This window comes from Struthio camelus, chromosome 18, assembly GCF_040807025.1.
Source record: "Struthio camelus isolate bStrCam1 chromosome 18, bStrCam1.hap1, whole genome shotgun sequence".
NCBI classification, from domain to species: Eukaryota; Metazoa; Chordata; class Aves; order Struthioniformes; family Struthionidae; genus Struthio; species Struthio camelus.
In genome coordinates this window covers 13,492,067-13,514,833 of record NC_090959.1, presented here as the reverse complement: position 1 = coordinate 13,514,833, position 22,767 = coordinate 13,492,067, and the positions used below count along the sequence as shown (strand labels likewise).

Here is a 22,767-nt window from a genome sequence, read left to right as displayed (position 1 = left end):
AGAAACCTGGTCTAAACAGTCAAGAATCTCACTTTTGATGAGGTCTAGGCAAAAAGCAATGTATTAAATAACTTGACCTTGGTACGATTTGTCAGGCCTTGCACTAGTTGACAAGACTGTGTGTGGCCTGCAGTTTCTCAGACATCACACTATAATGAAAGGCAGCGTTAGACAAAAGCTGCCTTCTCTTGGCTGTTTTTCCCCCCATTCCCTTTTTGTACAAGTTTGTCTTCTGTCTTTGTGTATACATACATGATGAAACAGCTTCAGTTTCTGAATGTCCAGTAGTCAGCGCTTTTGGAAAACAGCTATTCGAATCATCACTTAGATTCATTTCTGCCTTAGTACTGCTTGCGTTCCTCTCCTCTATTACTCGAGAGACTATTTTTGAAGATGCTGAGAATTTGGGAACCATTTATAAACAAAACCAGCACGCTTATAAACAAAGCTTTTTATTAATAAAATGTTTACACCTTTTTTGCACAATACATCAGACTGGTAATGATTTAGCATGTTATTAGCATGTTATAAAAGTTTATTATGAATGCTTAAGCTGAAAAGGCTGCTTACATTATGCCCAATTCTTTATTTGCATTCTATGCACTATATGGGAGTGTAACAATACAAACAAAGGAGAGAACAAAAGTCCGGTTTTCCTCATTAGCATCTACAAACCAACAACACAGACAAACCTGTACACGCTCTTGGGACCAGCCCAAGACAAGACTAAAAAAATGTCTCAAAACATTCATAAGCTTAGGAATTCATCACTACAATATTTCATCACTAGTAATCTGACTACATTTCATGCAGTGAAGCAATGGTTGTAAATTTGTGCAGTTTACAGTGCTGCAAGTGCTCTGTAACTTTGAGCGGCTTAAGTTTGTTTTAATAATAGATACTATAATAAGAAGGCACAGACCTTTCAACCCTTGTAGTAGGTTAACCTAATACTATAATGAAAAGGCAGAACATTCTTAAGAGGGACAAGAATTGCTGATACAAAGGTTAACCTTCCCATTCAATTTTACAGGAAACATTCATTACACTGCAAGAGCTATATGCTTATTAGGTTATTTTTGTGCCCTGAAAATACAGATACAAATGCTTCACTATCTTGTTTAGAAGCCTTCAGAATGATTTTTTTTTTTTTATTTTGCTTCATTTTACTTGGGGGGTGGGGGGGGGGGGGGGGGGACAGAGGAAGGGAGAGGAGGGGCACAGCGGAAGAGAGATGGCCAAGAAGTCTTAAGTGTCTTACAGAGAAATGGATCACATTTCTATAGCTGTCTCATGTGAGTTCATTGTGTGTCGCAATTTCAATGCTGGATACACTATATTCAGAAATAGGAAGTCAAAAAAGGGAAGTTTAAAATTAGAGTTGAAATTATGTTAACAGAGCCTTGCAATAATTTATTTCTCCCTGGGAAGAGTGCTTTTAGCCTTTGTTATCTGGTACCATATAGTAGCGGTATGTGTCTCAGCTGCTATGTTTTCGTAGCAGTTTCACAAGGGTGTACTGATGCATTTCCATTTTGTTTACAAATATTTGCTGCTGTGGCAGATACTTCTAGAACCTTTGAGGAGGAAAAAAAAAAAAGACACTTGCCACCTTTTCTTGGCTAAATCCCATAAGGAAACAAAGTACAAATTGTCAAGAAAACATAATAGATTTAATAATAGGAAATACATATTTTAACATGAGTAAAAAGTGAGGCAAGAAAGTAGCAGTGAATCCATGGCAGGGTCAAGAATTACAGTATATCCAAGTGCAACAACTGGATGGAATACTACACCTAAACACAAATGAAGGGAATGACAGGATAGGAAAAAGTGGTTTGTATCCTTTAACATTAGAAAAGGAGTACCAGTTGGTTTGTTTATCAACGGTACATATGCAAAAACACCAACAGGAATGAAACAAAGACAGACCCAACCTTCTCAAAGGACAAGAGTAACCTTCCACAGGTAAATGGCTTCTTGCTTAAACACTAACAATGCTTTTATTCAAGAATTTGAAAACCCCAACTGGCAGGATGATGTAATAGTAAAGCTAACATTTTCTTCTGCGATTTTTCTTTTAATCCATTCTAGAATAGGAGCAATTTCAGTATATACTGTACCAATTTTTTAGGGGGATAAGTTCCACCTACTCCCTCAATTTCCCATGTAAAGTAGGAAGCACCGAATAACTCTTAGCAACTTTTGTCAGCATTTTAAAATAGCTGTATACATCACGTCCACTCTGACAATACTACACTAGAAATTCAGGGCTTGGGGGTGTGGTAAAGCAGACTCTAGATTCTGTTTGACATCTCAGAGATGAAGCCCATCAATACACTTTAGTTTCAGGAAATATTCTTATATCCCTTGAAAGATTTGTTATCTGACACTTTATGGATAAAGCTTTGAAAGATTAAACAAGCATTACAAGTCAAGCATTTTCTATTCTGATTGACCAAGAAAAGGCTCACATTCAAATTGCCAAGGCCCTCAGAAGGGATTTTTTTTTTTTTTTTTTTTAAAAACAGGCATGTGTGTCAGAAGGCCTAAAAATTATAGAGAAATGTTTTAGCACATGAATTCTTACATGAGAAACAAAGATGTGGTTTCAAGTTTGTTTCTTCTCACAAGTTGGAGCCATATGACAAGGCAGTCCTTCTCTGAAAGGGCTCAGCTGACTTTTTTTGTTTTAAATACTAAAATCCTATATTGCTATCTTAAATTGATAATTCACACCAATACCTTATTTCTATACATCAATCACCTGTTGCCTAACGTTACTAGGGTTGTGATCTGAACATTAGTGTATCAGTTTTCTTCTGAGAATTTTGTGCAGATCTTTTAGTAATTAAGTTTCATGCACACAATTCTCGTGCGCTGAGGAACTGACTAGTTGCATACAAATACACTCTCACATTGCTGTAAAACTACTTCCTGCAAAAAGTTAATAAAGTTCATCCTTACCTCTTGCCATGAGCAGATGAACCTCTTTTTAGAGATTTCAAGCGTTCAAAAGATACCTGAAGGCATTTTTTGTTTTTCAAGGAAAATGAATAGGCGGTATAGAAGTTTATATCAGTGAATAACTCAGATTCTTCCCTTGTCCAACACATCTGCTATATTTGATTCTCCCTCCCTCCACCCTTCTATTTAGCTATTGCTAGTCATAAACGAGGCTTAATACAGGGTGGGCAACAACTCAGTTGGACAACTTCTGTCCTGTAAATCATCAATTCTGAAGATAGTCTACGCAGATTGCTGATACCGCACACCACAGACACCACCCCATCCTTAATAAACACTAAGGACAGTTTCACAAGGAGGGAAGCCTTTCAAACATCACTGAAAAAGCTTCAAATGTTAAGGCAAAGCAAAACGTTAAAGGGACAGCTTAGGATTAACATAAAATGCTTGTTGAGGCCAATATTTAACCATGTAAGATATGCAACCTGAATTCGTTCCTGATAATTAAAATGAAGCTTTAACCACCTATGAATGAAGACAACTCCTAATGAATTCCACACCTCTTGACCAGGTTAAAGGATTAGACTTCCAGAACAGTTAAGCAGGCATGTCTCTGTTCCTGCTACTCTCTTCCCAAACATGTAAATATTCTTTCTTGAACAGGGTGGTAACATTATGCTTCTATTACATACGCTGAACTTGCAATCAGAAGATTCAAATCTGCATTCGATGCCCCTCTACACTATTAACTGGCTGATCCTGTAGCATTTAAAGGAAGGGTCTCACTGATGTCAGCAGGAATTTAAAGTGCATTGATTTGATTATTTGTGTTGTCTTTCAGTATTGATTGAATAATACAAAAGCAGAAGTCTCTACCTTCTTGGCAACAGCAAAAGCCATTAGAGTCTCTCAGAAGTTTTCAAAGCACCTATGGTGATCTCCATTAATTTGGCCACTAAATACTTCTGCTGTTTGTTAAATTTAAGCTTGCAGATCTTACTTATGTAGACACTTAGTATGCCACTTTTCAGTATGCATATAAAATATACTACAAAACTACCTACAGCACAGATCAAGAACCTGACAAGTCAGCTAATATACTGTTGTAATTTAGAAGGTTAGATGAAGATGCCCTCCAAAACTTGGGGAGCACGCTAAGTAGCTCCAAAGCCTAAGAACTAAACATTTGTCAAATGATGTCTTTGTACAAATCTGTAACTTCTGTGGGGGAAAAGTCAGTCTGGTTTACAACCTGAAATAGTCATATTTTGTCAGTTATAAAAATGCTCCGGGGCAATAAAATTACACACACCTTGCTACTGTTCTGCATATAGGATACTTTTCCTTTCTAAGTATGATTTGCAGCGATCAATTCCCTTTAAGAATATCTGAAAATCTAGTTTCCAGAATGAACTCCATTCATTAAACAAAAAGATATACTGGAACAAAATGCAAGTCCTGAGCTTTTCCAATAGCTTCTTAATAGAAAAAAAGTAAAGAGTTAGCTGAAATGGTTGATAATCAGCACTCCAAACACTCAAAGGCTAATCAATCTCCTAATACAAAAGCTATTTTGGGACAAAATATGATCAGTTTTAGCAGGCCTAGTGCAACATAAAAGTGGATGGCCTAATTAATATAGAATTAATTAACATCGAATAAATCCTTTTTCTCTAACAAAAATGAAACAATGAACAACCTGCATGTCTCATCCAGGGAAGATTGCATTTCAGCTTTCAGTTAGGACCAACTGATCAATAAACTATTATCTTGACTGGAGGAAAAAAAAAAAAAAAACAACATACACAAAACCTTACATCAACAGTCTACCGTTTTAAATAGGCATGTCCTTAAACACCTCAATTATTTGTTAAACATTAGTCTGGACAATTTGAAACACTGGTCATTTCCATGTTTTCATTAACTGGAGCAAGTCAAGATCAGAACTGCAAAAAGATATGAAGAACGCAGGCATTCCATCCAAATGGGTAACAAAACAAAGGAGTTCAAGGCATCAATATTTAGTCAACATATGAGAAGGACCAGATTTGCCTTGTGTCTGGACACTTTTTAAGCATTTTTTTTTTTAAACAAGTCTATTTCTAGTGTATATTAAACAAATGAGGACAGATTAGGAAGAAATTTAAAAGCAGCACTGGAACAGGCTGCCCAGAGAGGTTGTGGAGTGCCCTTCCTTGGAGATATTCAAAACCATCTGGACATAATCCTGGGCAACATGCTCTAGCAGACCCTGCTTGAGCAGGGAGTTGGACTAAATGTTCTCCCTTTCAACCTCAACCATTCTGTGATTTCCTAAGAGATGGGTATCTCCCCCCTGAGAGAGACAACTTCAGAAATCTCAATACTAGCCTAGCTCTCAGTCTAGCCTAATGTCAAAGGCTTCCTTCTCCAGTCAATGCAAGATTGAACAAATACTATTAAACCAATTATTCCTCTCACTGGAAAGCAGACTTGAAAGTCCATTTTTATCCCATGCTAATAGACAACAATGATAATTTCCAGACAAAGTTTGAATTTCCTTGTTCTACTAATCTGCATGAAAAATATTTTTGATACCAGACTTTCCTTCTCCGACTACGATACTTCCAAGTTTAATAAATCTGGAGATTTTCTTGCTAACAAGCTCTATTAAACACAGTATTTTCTGTATCATAGTTAAGACACTAAAGCGCTCAGTTTTTCAGTACAGAATAGACTTCTGAAGTGGTGAACAGCAATGGCATGCTGGAGTAAAAAAAAAAAGACAGAATGTAACTACTGAAAGTTAAGCAGTAGCAAGGTCATAGTAGTTGTAGAGAACGAACTGTAAGTACATACAGAATCTCTTTTTATAAACTTGCCCAAAACACAGTAACTTGTAAGTTACAGAAAGGAGTTAGAGATCTGAAGTGATGACACAGGATTATGAAGTTATCATGGTATGGTCTGAATCTGTCAAGTGCACACAAACCACCACTCCAAAATAATCTTCTGTTATTTTGAAAGAAATTCTGCTTTACAATACAGAAGTGTCTCAAGAGTACAGCATTTGAGATCTATTTTAAACTAGCTTCAAAAATGTTTTTAAACCTAGTTTAGTAAGTAGACGACCATGCATTTTTTAAAAACTTGCCAGAAAGAGGAAGTGGGACTTTTTAAAGAAATTAGAGATTTTCATGACTGCCACTGTGCAAGTTGCTCAAATAATTACGAATATTATGCATTCAATTGCTAATCTACATTTTTAACTTAAAAATGATAGGTTCAAGAACAAGCTTATTCTATTTATTAGTTATACTTCCACTAAATATTTTGTAAGAGTACCAAATTTTTCTGTTCATAATTTATTTGGTTCAAATAACACCAAAAAAATTGTATAACAGGCTGAATACTGAACATAAATCTCTCCTATAAGATGCTTTGTTAAGGCCCAGTGTTTCCAAAGGGGCTTCAAACAGCCTGTACTTGAAGGTATGTTTCTTAGGCATTCTATATGTATGAAGCCTGTATAACTGTGGCAAAGAAAGGGCATACTTGACTTTGCAGCTGTAAGTAAAAGGCATAATGAAAAATGTAGTCACCAAATTCCATTGAAGTGTACGGATCTACTCAAAATCTCTCACTGTAATGGTTTACTGTTTTGCTCCAGAATAGCTCTACAAGAATTTTGAATAACACAAACTAGTCTGAAGTAGAAGTTCTTTCATTCTTTGACCTGTCCTTCAGAGAAATACTTGAGATGACAGAAAGCCAAACCACAAACAGAACAAGCATCATCAACATGAGTTCATTTTGATACTAAAGCTAAACAGTATGTTTTAGTATATACTTGAGTTTAGCAAGCTCTTTCTTCAAAAGTATGAAATTCCTCACTAGTGCTGGTAGGTGAAAAAAAAAATAAATAAAATAGCACAGTAAGATATGGTCAATCTATAGTTTAATTGAAAGCGTACTAAAAACAGCACAGTATAGGCAAAAAGCTGATTTGCTAAAAAATCACTCACAGATGAAAAAGCCCAGGAATCAACAGGTAACGATCTACATTACCGTATGACTTCAGTTTAGTTCTTATTTGTATTTTTGCACCCAAAACAGGAAAGACTTGGTGCACCACAGATGAATACTTGCTCCGGCAGGCCTCACACTGCACCAACAGTAGCCTCTATTGGCCTTTTCAAATGTGATCTAAAGAATGAATTTCACCCCGCCTCTGGGTGAAGTCACTGACAGAGATAAGACGTAATATGCAGGGGAAAAAAAAAAAAAAAAATTGGTGGTGAACCTCAGGAGTTTATCCATAGGTGTGGAATGGAAGGAGTGAATAAAACTGAATTATTTTACTGTTTTTACATAATTTATATTTTAAACATTGGTCTCATAAATATAATATGAACACTTTACACATGCCAAGCAGTTAAAAGCTTTCCCCCAAACCTTTTAAGTCTTACCAGAACTATTGACAGCATCTGTTTTTAGTCAGTAACCACTTAATTTAGTCAGAATTACAGCTAGGTTTTCTTCTACCAACATCTTAATATTAAAAAAAGCTTGTAAAAACAGAAAGATGCCTAAAGCATATCAGTTTGCCTTAAAGTGATTAGAGTCAGCATGAGAAAAAGATTGTCCGTGGTTTAAAATCTGTTGCTTGTGTTCCCCCTGCCCCACATAGTATCTTTAAATAAAAAGTGCAAATGGGATTTGGGGACTGGATGGACTGATTTGCTCATTATCTGTCTTCAGTTGCTTATTTTGTAGCCACCTCAAACTAACTGTTCCATTATACTTTGGATTAGCTACAATTACATTTAAAATAAGGCTCACTGAAGAAAAGGAAGAAATGCCATCTGACTAACTTTTGAATTTCCACCCCCAAGTCCGGCAAAAGTGCTCATTTCCCTTTTTACAAAAAAACAAAATCTTGATTACAAAACTATTACACACATCAGTTCTGCCATCCATATAGTCACCTTCTTTTCAAGCAAGGCCAAAAGAGTGATGATGGATTCCCTTTGAATACAAGGGATACTACACATTTTGTAAGTAAACAGGCTGACATTATGATTGCAGTCTTTTCTGCGAGCACACAGATGTCAGATGAACTGGCCCATTTTTGTGGGACCTTGGGCGTATGAACACCAGCAGATAAAGATCTAAGACTGATAACATAAACCCAACATGAACTATCAACTTCCAAGACCACCTACTGTATAAACAAGTCTGATTTTCTAAGGGATCAGTCAACAGCAGCTGCGCTTTGTCACCGATGGCTGTCTTCTAAGTTTGAAGCCCTTACCACTAGAAGGGGGGTTGGTGTCAGTTGATGGAATTCTACGACCTACAAGGAGGCAGAAAAAACATTTATAGCAAGCATTATACATGAAACTAATTATAGGCATCCAATATCTGTTTTGTATACAAAAATGTGTATTTGACAAATCATACATCATTAATGATGACATTCCTGCATAACAGAAGGATAACAGCTAACAGTCTGTACTATGTCTTTAAGAGATACAGTTCCAGGGGAGCAGGAGTTAAGGTGGTTCAAGCTAATTTTGCACCTGAAGTGTAAACTTTAGGCTAATCTAGGCTTGGGAGACCTAAGCTATAGCAGCCTCCAGGAATATACTCTGCAGGATGCAATACCACCTAGAAGCTCTTCATCCAGAGCTGTAACAGCACATTCCTTGCATCAGGGTTAGCACAAAGATACAAACTCGTAAGGATAGTTGCTTTGGTCATCTGACCAGCCTCAAGTGGACAATTCCTGGTTGACTTTTCCTTTTTGAAGGCAATAGGGTTTTAGGGAATTTTTTCAGTTTAATCAAGATCAGTTTCAGAATTGCTTAGAGCAACTATTAAGTCAGTAAATCAGGAAGCTAAGCTACAGCATATACTTTTTATATCAGCTTCAACATATTCAGCTGTTCACAAGCACCCTATTTTTCTTTTAGTCAAATGTTTGCAGAGCTATTCAAAGTTAAGCAGATGTAGTGCATATGTATATACATATATGCACACATGGATTGCTGTTTGTCTTGTTTTTAGAATCCAGTTGACACATCTGCACATTGGTACTGTTGCCTAAAACAAACCCTACAAATAATATTGTATGGAATTGGCTTTGGAATACTGCCTGCTTTTCATTCATTCAAAACTAGATTTGTTTTTTTCCCCCATCCCTACGAATGAGGCAGAAAAGATTTGTGATTTAATTGAAAAACAAGAGTATCAACCCCGCCCCCCCAAACCTAGTGGAAAATTCACATACAATAGTTACTGTTTCCCAGAGAACAACCTTGCATTTTTGAATTCTTATGTTTTTCAAAAAGGTATTGCCCTAAACCAAGTACAAACACTAAGAGCGAGATTTTAATTCCTTTTCTCAGATGTATACGGTTCGGGTCTTCTCCAGTTTTCTTTCCTTTCCCTTCTGCAAGCTTAGAAGTACTAATTGAAACAGTCAATAACAGACATATAGTAAGATGACACTGACTTCTGCCATCACTGCACTTCTCGCTATTTATCCAACAGCATCATAGCGGGCTTAAAATTCCTTGAAGAAACCTTTAGAGGTCATTGGATGACCAAAAATCAGGAGAGCCTATTTTGCAATTTTGAATTCATAATTGGTTGCAATAAATTCAAGTCAGTATACTCTTGCCTAAATAGCACAAAAAATAGTAAATACACTTCTGCTTGAAATTTTCAGAAGTAAACATATCAACTGCTTGAGTACTTACTAATTTCTATAAAGAGTTCATTAATGTTTATTGCATTTTTCGCACTTGTTTCTACAAATATTGCATGGATGGAATCTGCATAGTCTTTAGCATCTTTTTCCATGACTTCTCTGAAAAAAACCAGAAAGAAAAACAGTGAATGCAGAAAAAACATTATTCAAGTTTTGAGGGATAGCTTAGCCTTAAGTGGCTCACTAAACGACAATTCTGTATTACCTGTTTGGCATCGCACTGCTCTCTCATCCTGAGGTTGATGCTCATCTTTTACTCTATGACATTATTGCTTGGCTCTCTCCCCTCCCTCAGCATCAGAGTGTGCTTCAGCATCACTGAAGCACAATCATAACAAACTAAACAAGACCTTAATCCACCTGAAAACATTACAGTGGAGTTTGTTTCTTGAGAGCTAGCGTCTGCAATCAGTCATTAAAGGGTTGCTTTATTCCTCATACGCACAAGTAGTAAGTTAAATCTGTTGAAAGATCCTCAGCGTTACTTCCAGCATTCATCTAACGTAGTGGATTTCCTACAGTTGCTTACAAAAATCAGGTATCTCACAATATTATACAGATCCATTTGCACAGCATTTACTTTACAGAAGCATGGAAATAGCTATAAACATATTCAAACTGCACATACAAGAGAGCCAAGAAGTGAAAAAAATTATTTGACGCCTCCAGATAGGCAAGTTGATAATGATGGTACATTTCCTTAAACAACAGGAAAAATCCCAGACACCAATAGGTGAGAAGGGCACTGAAATACACCCTATGTCACATTATATGTAATTTCTAGCATACATATGCTGCTTTCAGTAACAAGGGACTTAGGTTATCAAGACAGGCGAAAGCACAGACTTTGGATCAGTGACAAATGTGCATCTGACCGAAGTACAAGGGATCTTGCTCACTAGCTTGAAGGGCATCAGAAATCACAAACATCATTGCTTCCTAAGGACCAAGAAGTAAGTATTGCCTGTCTTAGATTTGTCTTCTAAGTAATTTTATACTAACTCAGTTTGAGACTTGCCATTTCTGACAAAGTTATTGGAACTTACTAGATAACTGAAATATATTAAGGATTCGTAGAACTAGAACAAGAATCAACTTTGCAGTGGCTCTTTAAACACATAACCACGTTTCCTTTGAGACTCCAGCTGTGATACCTTTTTCAAGGAAGTCTGAAAACAAGAGTCCACAGGCTACATGAAGTTTGCACATACCTTCTTTCTGACTTTTGACTTATTTAACCAGGGCATCAATAAAAAAAAGGCGGGGGCGAGGGGGATGGACTTTTTTGTTTTTAAATGCATGCCTCCTTGAAAGTTTGGCTGTCCATAAAGTTTCTTCTCAAGAACTTTTCCCATTCCCTGCAACCATTTCAACCACAGCCAATTCCACCACAATATTTAAGCAGGGGAGGAAGGCACCTGAACAAGCAAATCAAAAAAACCTGTACGATGCTTTCCAACAGGTTTAATGTTATTCCTAACAAAATGAAGTGCTACAGACTGACACGGGTATGTCTTACAAAATGAGGTAAACAGCTTGCATTACACTGTATTTTCACAGGCAGTTTAAGCTTGTGTACCTTGGCTCTGCCTGCAGAAAAGGTGCTCCTGTCTGCTTGTAAACTGCTCATTCCTATCCCTGCTACCTCACCTCTGTCATGCCAACAAGCGTTCATATTGTGAGCAAGATAAATAACCTTGGATAAGTTTCCCTATCTTTAGGAACGTTTGGATCTATTTTACAGCCTGATTTACTGTGCAGTCGTATGTATACTCATATCAACACAGAGGAGGAGGTGGGCAAAAAAAGATCAAGGGCAAAATAAACAAATCATCTGGCAGCAGAACAAGCTTAAACCTCCTGTGAAACTACAACGTTAACGTAAAATAGCTTAAACCGCTCTGTGCTTTGCAGTGTTTAACAAATCCCTGCTCTTTCTGAAATCTAAAAACATTTAGCACCATGAGCTTATCTTCTGAAGTGAAACCTGCATTGAACTGTCAACAATTATTTACCTTACATCATTAAGGTCACACTTATTTCCTGCAATAGCAACAACAATGTTTGGAGGTCCGTGTTGTCGAAGTTCTTTCACCCAGTTCTTTAATGTTGAGAAAGTTTCCTGGTGGAAGAAAGCAGAAGGAATTAGGCCTGGTCCATTAGACATGGAAAGCAGAATTTGTACTGCCAGATCAAAATCCACTTCTGTACCTCTTTTGTGATGTCATAAACTATAATGGCTGCAGCTGATCCTCTGTAGTACATTGGGGCTAAAGCACGGAACTGGAAGACAGACAGACCACATATTATGATCCCGACCTTTCACTGACTTCTGTGATTTACTTATTAATGTTAAAGAAAACTAGCTTTAAAGTTCACATTAGTGGAAAACGTATATTTACAGCTACAGACAGGCTGCACAGTAGAGTACACAAACTTCCAGGAAAGTATTGTTTTTCAAAGGCCAATGAACAAATACTTTTGAGATGAGCAGCACACCTACCACAAAAAACAAGAAATCAAGTTCGACCTTATTTTGACTAGATTAAAATCTATCATTTAAAAGACTGCAGATTATATATAGACATAAACCCACAGGATATATGCGTAATCTTTAACATCAAGCAAGGGGAAAGACGTCAAAATTGAACTCACTTCTTTCTCTTTGAGATGGTGGTGTTTTTGGACAAAAAGTAATTTAAAAAACATTAGCATATATTACTACTGATCTGAAATGTTCACAAGTCAACGTCAACCTCCAGCCCCACAGAACAACGGGTAAGTGATGCTAATTTAAATTTAAATGTTGGATATGCTGGTTTCTCCTTAATGTAACTTTTGGCTTTAGGGATTTTGCTTACGATTTTCTCCACACTCAAGAATTACAAGCCTGCTTAAAACTAAAAATTGCAGAAAATGTATAATTATGTGACCCACTGCAATTAAAGCTTTAAGGAACACATGGGATAATCAAAGACTTAAGAAGAAAATTACTGTAATCTCAGAATCTGCAGCAGGTATATTTGGTTAGTAGTGAGCTTACAGTGCAAAAACTAGGCCTGTATCTCTGCATGAATCCAGGAAAACAAAAACAAGAAAACCCAACCACAATGACACTGTACATGATTAAGCTGCATCAAAAATATCAATCATTCTTAGAAATTCAGTGTGACACTCTCCTAATTTAAAAGAGCCAGACAACCAATGTAGCAATTAAAAGTCTCAGTGGAGGCACGGAGTAAGCGGCATGTGCTTTTTTGATGCAAGCACATGCAATTTAGATCTTTTGTGCGTCTTACTACGCTGCCACGGTAAAAATAATGAATAGAACATAGCTTTTCATAAAGGCTTATTTGGTTCCAATAAAACACCAATTTCCTTTTGCTTAATATAGTTCAGCTGAGAGCAATATTATAAATCCTAAAAAATCTCACTATAAAGCAGAATTCCAGACCTTTTACATCTGGCTCTCAAATTCTGTTTTGAAAACAGGATTTTGAACACAAAGTTCAGAATATAAAAGATATTAAATAGTGGGAAAGGAAAACATGGACAGGCATTTAGTTCATGTTGGGGCATAATCCTCGTCTTCCCCCTAAGTACTAAAATGTAAAGGGAAACATATTTGGAAAACCACCGCTTGGATTGGTTGCAACCTGGCTTTTTGATTATTTGACTATTTGCATTGGGAAAAAACCAACTTTCACTTGCTGATTTTGTATTACTCTCATTTCCTGCCTGCTAACACTTAGATACTTTTTTCCACCTAAGAACAGTCAGCAGATAAAATATATTAACAAAACAGATGTTATTAGAAACAGTCAGTTTTCCTTTTTGCTGTCTCTTCAAAGACTTCAACTTGCCCTCCAACCTCTGATTTGTGTTTTGACATAATTTTTAACCTAATATAATTATTCTGACAAAGTCTCGTGATTGTTAGGTAAGAAGGTGAAAATCTAACTGCTAAAAGCAGTTTTCTACCAACTTCAGTCGGCGAACTCATATGTCACAGAACTAATAAGGCACATGTAGGTGGAGAAATGACCTGGGTGAATTAGTGCATTCCTCCTTTGGGGTGAAGCTAGTCATGCACCCCTAAAGCTGTTTCAAGTAACAGCAGATTACCCAGCATAATGCAGAACTATTTCTGGAGGGACTTTGTAAGTGGCAAATAGCAAAGGCTACCCAAAACACAGCCAGGATTGAGAACGCTGTGCATTATGAATCATAGCTCAGCAGAGAAATTTCAGTGCCAAGAAATGTTTGGGTGTTTTTGGTACTCTGGATCACCACAGATGCAACAACACATCTGACAATGACTTGCGGAAAGGGTTCCATGTCCAGAACACTTTGCCACAGATTTCAGCTCAAGGCAGGTACATAGATCAATTGTGACTAGCAGTAAGTGATAGGGCTGTTTTTATAAAGTTTTGGAGAAAAACAGATCTAAGAAGATACTGCCATCATTTCAAGTAAAAATTCCTGGTCCCATTTCACTGGTTTCCTCAGACATGTTTAGGCCTCACTGTGACTCCTCTCTCAGGTGTGGAGCATGAGCTTCAGAGATACCACAGCTCTCGAGTCAGAGGCTGGGTAAGACATCTTTCCTTTTTCAATCTCAACAAAAACATCAGCAAACTCGAATGGAAGAAAATTAAAGAGGTGTCACTCCAACTCGAAAACCAGAAAGAAATGAAATACCCATTTCACATGTTGCAATATCAATTGCTTGTCTTCTACAGATATGCTTCCTCATGCTGTAGCATGCTGAACTCCAATCAGGGCACTCTCCCACTGCTTGCAAACATAGTTAGAATGAACAGAATGGAATGCTAATACATAACGGATGTTTCCTGCCAAGTTGTTGCAGGCACATTTATAAGGCTTTCCGCTTAAGATACCAGTCTCTCAGAAGTCATACTCTGCTGCTCAGAAGACTCACATTCCAGCACTAATGTTTCAGAAAGGCCAGGATGCTCACTTAAGACAAACTATTGCAAGTGCTGACTGACTTCTGGTAATGGAAGGATTGCAGTACTTCTGACAACTTGCATACTACAGAACACATCCCTGGAACACGTACGTCAGTGACAACGCAAGTTGGCTTTACATAGCACTGCTGGGAGGAAATACATCATCATGCAAAATGTAGAGCACTGAAATGCAACACAGATATACTTGAGTGGCTCTAAAGCCACCAAGGCTGTTATCAAGCTAACGAGCTAGTAAGTCAGCTCCATCAGGACTCTGAAAGGTCAAGTGACTGCACAGGGATAACTGAGTTCTTTTAAGACGTTTTCTTAAGCTTGAGCTCTACAACACCTTAAGAAAGGCCTATTGTTTCTTGAAGCAGTCCTGAAAATAGTACAGCTACATTTGCCAGTTTTTACTCTAGAGTGACAACCCAACCTGATTGAACTCACTTTTCACAGGCACAGCATTTTGTCACAGTTAACTCACATTCTGAATACAGTTGTCATGAGTAATCAAGAGTTGCCAGTAATTAACAGTCAAGAACTTGAACTGCAAGAATTCAGTAAGTAGTTGATACAACCACTATGATTTCCATCACTGCTACTAGTAGTCCACAAGCAAGGAAGTTAGTTAGCAAAAAAAGTTTTCCTTTTAAATTCTAGTTTAAAATCATGCAGACTAATTAAATGTGATTTCATTTCCGTGAATATTTTTGTTGCCTCCCCTTAGAACTGTGCACGTGCCAGAGCTCAAAGCCCAATTAAGAGAGGGGAAAAAAAGAGACTAGTAGGTTAAAATTCAAATTTCAAAATAGACTTCTTGACATAGCTTCTAGCATTATTAGATTGACAATAACTTTCGGACACATAAGCCCGCATCCTACAAACACCTGTATAACGTTACTCACATCAATAACCCTAACACTGAAAGTAACAGAATATGTCAAGCTAGAAGCCTTCTATAATTGTATACTTTTTCGGAATTGCAAACTCATCTGTACAATGAAACAAGATCATTCATTTCACTGTGATTCTCGTGTGTTAACAGTGATTTGGCTGCAAATAACCATAGCTGAGCATTTAAAATCCAACTAGAAATGCTACCAAAGATAGCTACTGGTGTTTTATTTTCTAATTGTTTTCTTTTGAAGTGCCACTCCTTTTCAGTAAATCTAATACTCACCTTTTGTTTTATAAGCCTCTTTTTAGGGAGCTATCCTTACCTTTGCTCCTTAATCATGATATAAATTAATTTGCATTTTTCATTACTGATATCACCCCTATCTTGAGGGAAACCTAGACCACATTGCGACTTCAGGGAAGAAGTAAAACAAACAAACAAAACCCACCCTCCCCCTAACCCTAGCCAAAACTACTACCACAGATGCGATCAAAGATATTGACTCTACTTACCCGCTCCTGTCCAGCTGTATCCCAAATTAGGAATTTATGCAACTCATTTTGATACTGTACAGTCTTGGTCATAAATGAGGCTCTGGAAAAAAAAAAGTACAGTTTATGCTTTTCATAAAACAAATGCCAAAATATAAATGCCTTCTTAGAGTATTATTACCACGAACTTTTAATAAGGTTTATAGTTCAGAAAAGTGAAGTGCTTTCCTACACATAAAGTTGATTAAGATTTTCATACATGAAGGCTGAAATTACTAGGAGGCAAAGGGCTCTATTCAGAGGATGAAATTCAACTAACAGAAAAGAAGGAACAAGAATGCTAATTTATAGCATTTATTCTTCCTTAGCTTTTGATGAAAATAAAGATTGTACAGTCACAAAATAATAGGTGATCAGCCTCTTCACACCTCTCTTCCTAAATAGAAGAATAACCACAGCAAGTCACGTTGATGTATACAGGAAACGCTTTGAAGGAACGATCACATAAAAAGCCTGATATGTATCAGGCTGATACAGGGGCTTGATCCCCCTGTATTAGCTTTTTCTAGATCCCTGCACTAACATTCAGATAAATGCTGACAATTTAACTTTTGGGAATAAAGCAAGGGAGATTCCTATCAAATTTTGTAACTGTGAAGACAACACAGAAATCAATAACGAATAACTTTCTTGTTGTCTCCGCTCTGTTTCAAAGTCTCATCTGTCACTACAAAGTCAATCTGCAGGGGCCCTTGCACTTCCAGAAGACAAACCAAAATTAAAATCCTCTTCCTACGCTCCAGTCTGCCCCTGCCACTCTCCCCGCAATTTCTAAATTTATCACAGCAAAGTAAAGTGCTTCTCTGCTTTACTTAGTCTGCTTTACACGAATCAGTGTATTTCCCAAAAGAACAGGAATTCAGAGACCTAATCTTTTAGAAGAGAGTGTGCTTTGCTATATCTGCTCCCTGTAGGTACTCGTTTTTACTCGAAAAGCTGCACACTGAACTCAGATTCTTGTAGACTAGGAACTCTGGATGCTATAACTTTTTTTTAAGCACATGAGATCATACATTACGATCTCGCATAGTTTTTGTGCACTTAATTTCCATTCCTTGAAAACACTGCAGATTCACAACTTGGTCTACTGTTGGTTTTGAACAGGATTCTGGAGGTGGTCTTTAGGGAGCTTCATACAGTAGACCAAACTTGGTGTAGATTCAAATCAGACAGCAAGTGTCTTTCAGTGCGTCCTGCAATACTAGATATTAGAGGCTGAGGCTGAACTTAAGTTTCTCCTGGATCTTAAATACTACCAGGGCATGCATTTTAATTATGCCAATGAAGATTTTCTAGTTAATAACTGGAGCCTTTTGACAAGCTTCAATCTTACAAGAGCATAAAACAGCTACCTGTATTTAAAATAAAGGGAACAATTATACAAAGCTTTCTGCTGTAAAGAGGTAACCCCCCCCCCCCACTCCTTAAGCTCAGATGGTTTGCTAAGAAGCGTATCATTGTGCAAAGCTTTTACAAAATGAAATCAAAGGTTGCAGTGAAGAGATAAAGTCTAACGACAACGCATTTAAACACAGTTAACCGGATGCATTTTAACAATGGGTGAGGGAAAATAAAGTTTAAGGAATATCTGTCATAAAGCACAGCAGGGACTTCCACTTCCTTAAGACTGCATGCCAAGCATCAATTCTGAGTTTTCTGGCCAATATTGAAACGGTTTCCCAAATCATAAATCCTCACTGGAAGCATCTTATTTTATTTGGTTCCATAAACATTCTTCTCTAGCCAACTTCAATTGAGCAGTTTTGTTGCCCCAGTTTACATCAAAACATCCAAAATGGGAGCTGCCAATAGAGATTAATCTCCACTTTGATATCCTTTGAGAAGTGGAAGTTTCCATTGTGACAGATGCCAATAAAAAAGACCACATGAAGAAAAACCACTTTTTGTCAATAGAAGCCTCCAAAACATAACTATGCCTGACTTCTTCCAGTTTGAAAGCCTGTGGTAACCCTAATAAACTTCCTAGCTGCTTCTCCCAGCAAAGTTCAAGTGATTATAGTGCTTACAAGATAAACCTGAAAGTAGTTTTATGCTCATTCAAAGTTTCTTTTCAATGACATAATGAAAGACTGGGGAAGATTCTGCAACATCTAGACATATCTACTGGTCAGAAGTAGTAGAAACATCCACAGCATCTTGAAAGCACAAGAATAGGGCTTCTACAGCTGCTCATGTGGTGAATTTGAATCAAGAATTTATTATGAATAGTCATGACGACAAAGCGCAATCGCTCTGATATTCCAAGAGGAACACAAACAGGACAGAAAACAAGCTTATAACTTAAAATTCTCCCTCTAAGCTATAGCTAAGATATATAGATGTTTAGTCTATATCTCTTCAAGAAATCAAACTAGCTGCTCTAATCCCAACACTGCCATTGAATTCATGAGGATAAATTCTATTCTGCAGATTAGCAGAATTACTACAGTAGCTAAAACCCTTGAACAGTGCTCTAAATTATTGCATATTTGTCACAGATTCTCTAGGGGAGAAGGGTATGTGTGATCTCTTTCAGTTCCTGCCTCCAACAAACATATAGGTTGCTGTATTAACAACAACAAAAAACAAACAGAAAACTACAAGAAAAAAAAAAAGAGACTGTGGAGCAGAAGACAACAAGATTTTATGAAGTTGCTCATTCTAGTCTCAGCCTCTCTCCTTAAAAAAATAAACAAACTCACTCTTCTGAGTTTTGCCCTGATATTAGGGAATGCTAATTTGCACAGAGAGAAGCATCATGGATGGTCTTCACTCTTAAACTTTGGATGATCTCACTGACATGCAGAGCCTAAGCCTTTAAGCACAGTTTTCTAGAATTCAGAATCTGAGGACAGAATTGAGAATGCTGCAGGTCGTTCTTATAGATTTAACCTAGGTAGTCTAGATGGTTGGCGACATGCATCTAAATATAGATTAGAGCATCCTACCCAAACAAATAGATGCTCCTCACATTTGCAAAATCTGTATCATCATATCCAGTCACCTACGGCTCAAGCAGACTTTAATTTTCTTTTTTGACAGGAGCTGCATGCAGGAACACAGTAACTAACTTTGGGCCACTGTGGCTAACGCCCAAATTAGCCAACTACTCAAGTCTTGGACATGCCGCTGCCCCCCCCACCCCAACCCACAATTTTTTCCTTTTTTATTATCTGGATTCTTAAGAGTGGAGACAGATGACGAGTTCTCAAACTTCTCAGTTAACACTACACGTAAGACATACAACTGGATCTTTCAATAGTGTCTACCCGAGCAAGGAATTCTACTTGCAGTCAGCATCACTGTGGGCATAGTAACTTTCTACACAACCTAAACCATGTTCAGAACTGCTCAAGTAGAGGAGCAGGCCACCATCCTCAACACCAGTTTTGTGTTCCTTCAGAAAAGAACCTCTACTGCAGCTAGTCTGACAGTAACTAAGAATGTTTAACCCTTGAAGATGTGACAAAATGATCTAGCAGTCTACCTTAAGGTCTACCTTTTAAGAGGGAAATTAAAACAAAAATTCCTACAGGATATCTTGCAATTCAATACCAGCATGTATACCACAACTTAAAATAAGAGAGAAGGAGAGAGAGAGAGAGAGAGAGAGAGATCAAGAAAAGCACATTTTTCAAAAGGAAAGGTTGAGACACAACTGATCTTTATCAGCAGGATCTTCTTCAGTCAAAACCATACTAAAGCCTGTGTAGCACCTGAGACAGGAAGCTACTTTGATACCAAGTAACACAAGCACGACATGAAATCTTGTTCTGCCGTGAGTAAAGAATTGCCTCTTTCTGAGCAAAGCAACCCTTAAGACCCTCAGCAAACAAAAAGGACAGCAAAGGACTGCTCTACCCCCATTCAATCCTTTTTAAGATTTAAGGTCAATAATATTGCTCCTCTGAGGCACATCTTTCAAATACCCTTAGCTTTGAGACAGACTGCATTAACAATTTCATTACTCAAGAGACTGCACATTACATATAGATATATAATGTTAAAATTAATTAATGAAGAGAACCACAACCTAAATCAGCCTATTAGCTACCTTTGAAAACCTAGAAGATTCCTGCTTCCCCTCGTCTTTTTTTTTTTTTTTTTTTAAGAACTGAATACAAGAAGAATAGCAATCTCACAGCAATTAGACTCTAAAATTAAAGAACAGTGAATGAGAAAAGCATATTGTTCCCTTAACAGAAGGATCTACAGTAGAACTTATTCATAACCCTGGAGTCCTAATAGGATTTTGTTGGCTAAGATTAGCAATACAAAATGGGTCAAGAACTTACACATGAAAACGGAAGCTGCAGAAGCACAGAATATACTCCAAGGTTTCCTAAGGTAGTTCATCTGCTAAGAGCGCAGTTGTCTTCACTACCACATTTAGCTGCCACACATTGAGAAACCTTACGTGATCTTGTCAGGAGGAGCAAATATACATTCATATAACTTGGACTGAATTTTGAATAAGTCAGGTTTACTTTATTCGGTTTCTTACCCTATTGTTGGATTGATGTTGGGATCAAAGCTGTCTTCTACAAATCTCCACACAATACTTGATTTGCCCACACCAGTGTCCTGAGAAAGAACAGTCACAGTTGAAAGAGATGATAGTTGCTATAAACAGTTGATTATTTTTGTCCTCAGATCTTGTGATATGCTCTACATAGGTAACATGTTCCGGTAGAGAATCCCTGAGAAGTCAGAGATTCTGAAACATTTCAAGTACATTAATTTAGTGGAAAATCAAAGGTCTCTCCGATAAATTACAGTTTTCTAAACCAAATTGTTATAAAGAGATTTTTAAAAGATTGCACTCATGCTTCTTATGAATTCCTTGAGTGCTTTTTTTTTCTCCTCCACAGCTACAGATAAAGTGTATTTGAGCAAGAGATGTTTGAGCAGGGAAAGACCTCCTACCACATTTAGTAAAGCATACATGAACTGAATATGGTACTCCATCCCTGCAAGCCAACTGACTGTCTTAAATTATGCAAGCGTGATGCACGCATTTCAAACTCTGACTAATGCAGTCCCACCCTGCTTAATGAAAGGCCTGAAGTTTCTTCTGTGACATACCTGAAGCATGTCTCAAATACAACTCTGTGGGGTAACGAACGGTAGAAGAGAAAGTGTAGTGAAAAATGCGAGCTTTAGAATAGCTCAAAATAAATCTAACACCCGATCACGTATGTACTCACACCACCAACGCAATGGTAAAAAGAAAATGCAAGAGACAGAAGGCATATTTAAGAGTGAAATAACATACTATTAGCACTGAAATGGCTCTTCATAGCACCTGGACATTTTACATGGCAATTTAGTTAACACAGCTGAAGATCAACTTTTCATTTTACATCTCCAGAGTTGTTAAGAGTTTTAAGGAAAAAGAACTACCAAATGATGCACGGAAAATAAAGTTTTGTTTCATTTTATGTATTTTCCTGCACCTTTTGAAAGGTGAACATTATAACAAATTCATGTACAGCATGCATGCTTCTTGTGTTTACCTTTTCAGGTCACTTTCCTCTCAAGACAAAGCTGTAGAGAAACGTATTATCTCAGTTCTGTGGTTTACAGTGTTTGCAAGTTTTCAACAAACAGAGCAAACCTTAAAGTGAAAAGCAGATGCATTTTTTTGGCCCCAGAGTTCAAGGATCAGTATTCCTAGGTGCTTACTCTCCTTCCCTCACGTGAGAGGGGATTTGCAGGTAGGGCGAACGCGGAGTCGACAGTAGCTAGCCATTACCCCCAAAGCTTTCATGACATTAAGAGGCACAGAAACACATACTTTTCTCTCTGAAGGGCAATGCGGCCACTGAAAGCAGAAAACAGTCCTGCTCGTCCTACTCTAAACAACGTAGGATTTAGATACAAACAGAAAAAACCCGACCTATTCAAAAAGCAGCTCTCTAAAGCTCTCAGACCAGATCAAGTCAACGCACGTTTTTTCCCCCCTGGATTTTTGAAACTACTTCACTTTGCTTGATGTCTCCTTTTCTTTCCCACTAGCTGCTACCTTTAGAGCACTTTCAAAACGCTGTTAAAAGCCTCTGAAACTCAACTCGGGTGGGAAGGGGGCCCCGAACGTCTTTAGAAACTCGAAGCCCCGAACAACCCGCCAGGAACAAGGAAGAGCACACTGAATGTTTTAGGTTTCCTTTTTTTTTTTTCTCCTTTTACTTCTTTCTCTCTCTCTTTAAGGGAGCCGAGAGACAAGAGGGGCGATGCTCATACCTGGAGAGGCCTCTGCGCGGCGGGGAAGGCCCCTCGGGCCGCCCCCGGCTGCCCGTGAAGGGCCCGGCCCCAGGCCCGCCGCCGCCTCGCAGACGGGCCCCCCGGGCAGCCGGCAGCCGGCCGGTCGCCTCCCTCCCTCCCTTCCCTGCCGCCGCGCAACACTCACCCCCAGCAGACAAACTTTCAGCTCCCTCAGAGCCATGGCCGGGGAAGCTGCTGCCCTCAGCGAGAGCCTCAGGCACAGCCGGGAAAAAACATCGCCCTTCCCCGCGCAGGCATGTGCGGCAGGCCGCCGGGGGCACAGGCGGCGCAGCTCCGGCCAGGGCAGCCCCCGCCTCGGCGCGCCCCTCCGCTCCTTGGTTACGAGTCAACCTCCCT

General features: G+C 38.2%; 1 protein-coding gene across 2 annotated transcripts; it reads right to left on the bottom strand.

Annotated features, from left to right (window-relative positions):
- Positions 1-438: 438 nt before the first annotated feature.
- RAB22A (RAB22A, member RAS oncogene family) lies at positions 439-22,687 on the bottom strand. 2 transcript variants are annotated; one of them, XM_068912004.1, is made up of 8 exons: positions 22,556-22,687; positions 20,651-20,730; positions 16,108-16,189; positions 11,933-12,004; positions 11,737-11,843; positions 9,711-9,820; positions 8,172-8,302; positions 439-1,577 (listed from the first exon to the last, which is right to left on the bottom strand). In XM_068912004.1, the coding sequence occupies exons 1-7, from the start codon at positions 22,589-22,591 to the stop codon at positions 8,205-8,207; spliced, it is 585 nt and encodes a 194-aa protein (XP_068768105.1). In that variant the 5' UTR covers positions 22,592-22,687; the 3' UTR covers positions 439-1,577; positions 8,172-8,204. The 2 variants fall into 2 exon arrangements, with proteins under 2 accessions (XP_068768105.1, XP_068768104.1); XM_068912003.1 differs by lacking the exon at positions 439-1,577 and having other exon boundaries at positions 6,888-8,302.
- Positions 22,688-22,767: the final 80 nt, after the last annotated feature.

Excerpts from the sequence above, each read along its gene's own strand:
- RAB22A (XM_068912004.1), bottom strand. The coding sequence starts at position 22,591 with ATGGCTCTGAGGGAGCTGAAAGTTTGTCTGCTGGGG. Across the intron at positions 16,190-20,650 it reads AACATCAATCCAACAATAGG|AGCCTCATTTATGACCAAGA; the intron begins GTAAGAAACCGA and ends TTTTTTTTCCAG. Across the intron at positions 11,844-11,932 it reads TTTATGACATCACAAAAGAG|GAAACTTTCTCAACATTAAA; the intron begins GTACAGAAGTGG and ends TTCTTCCACCAG.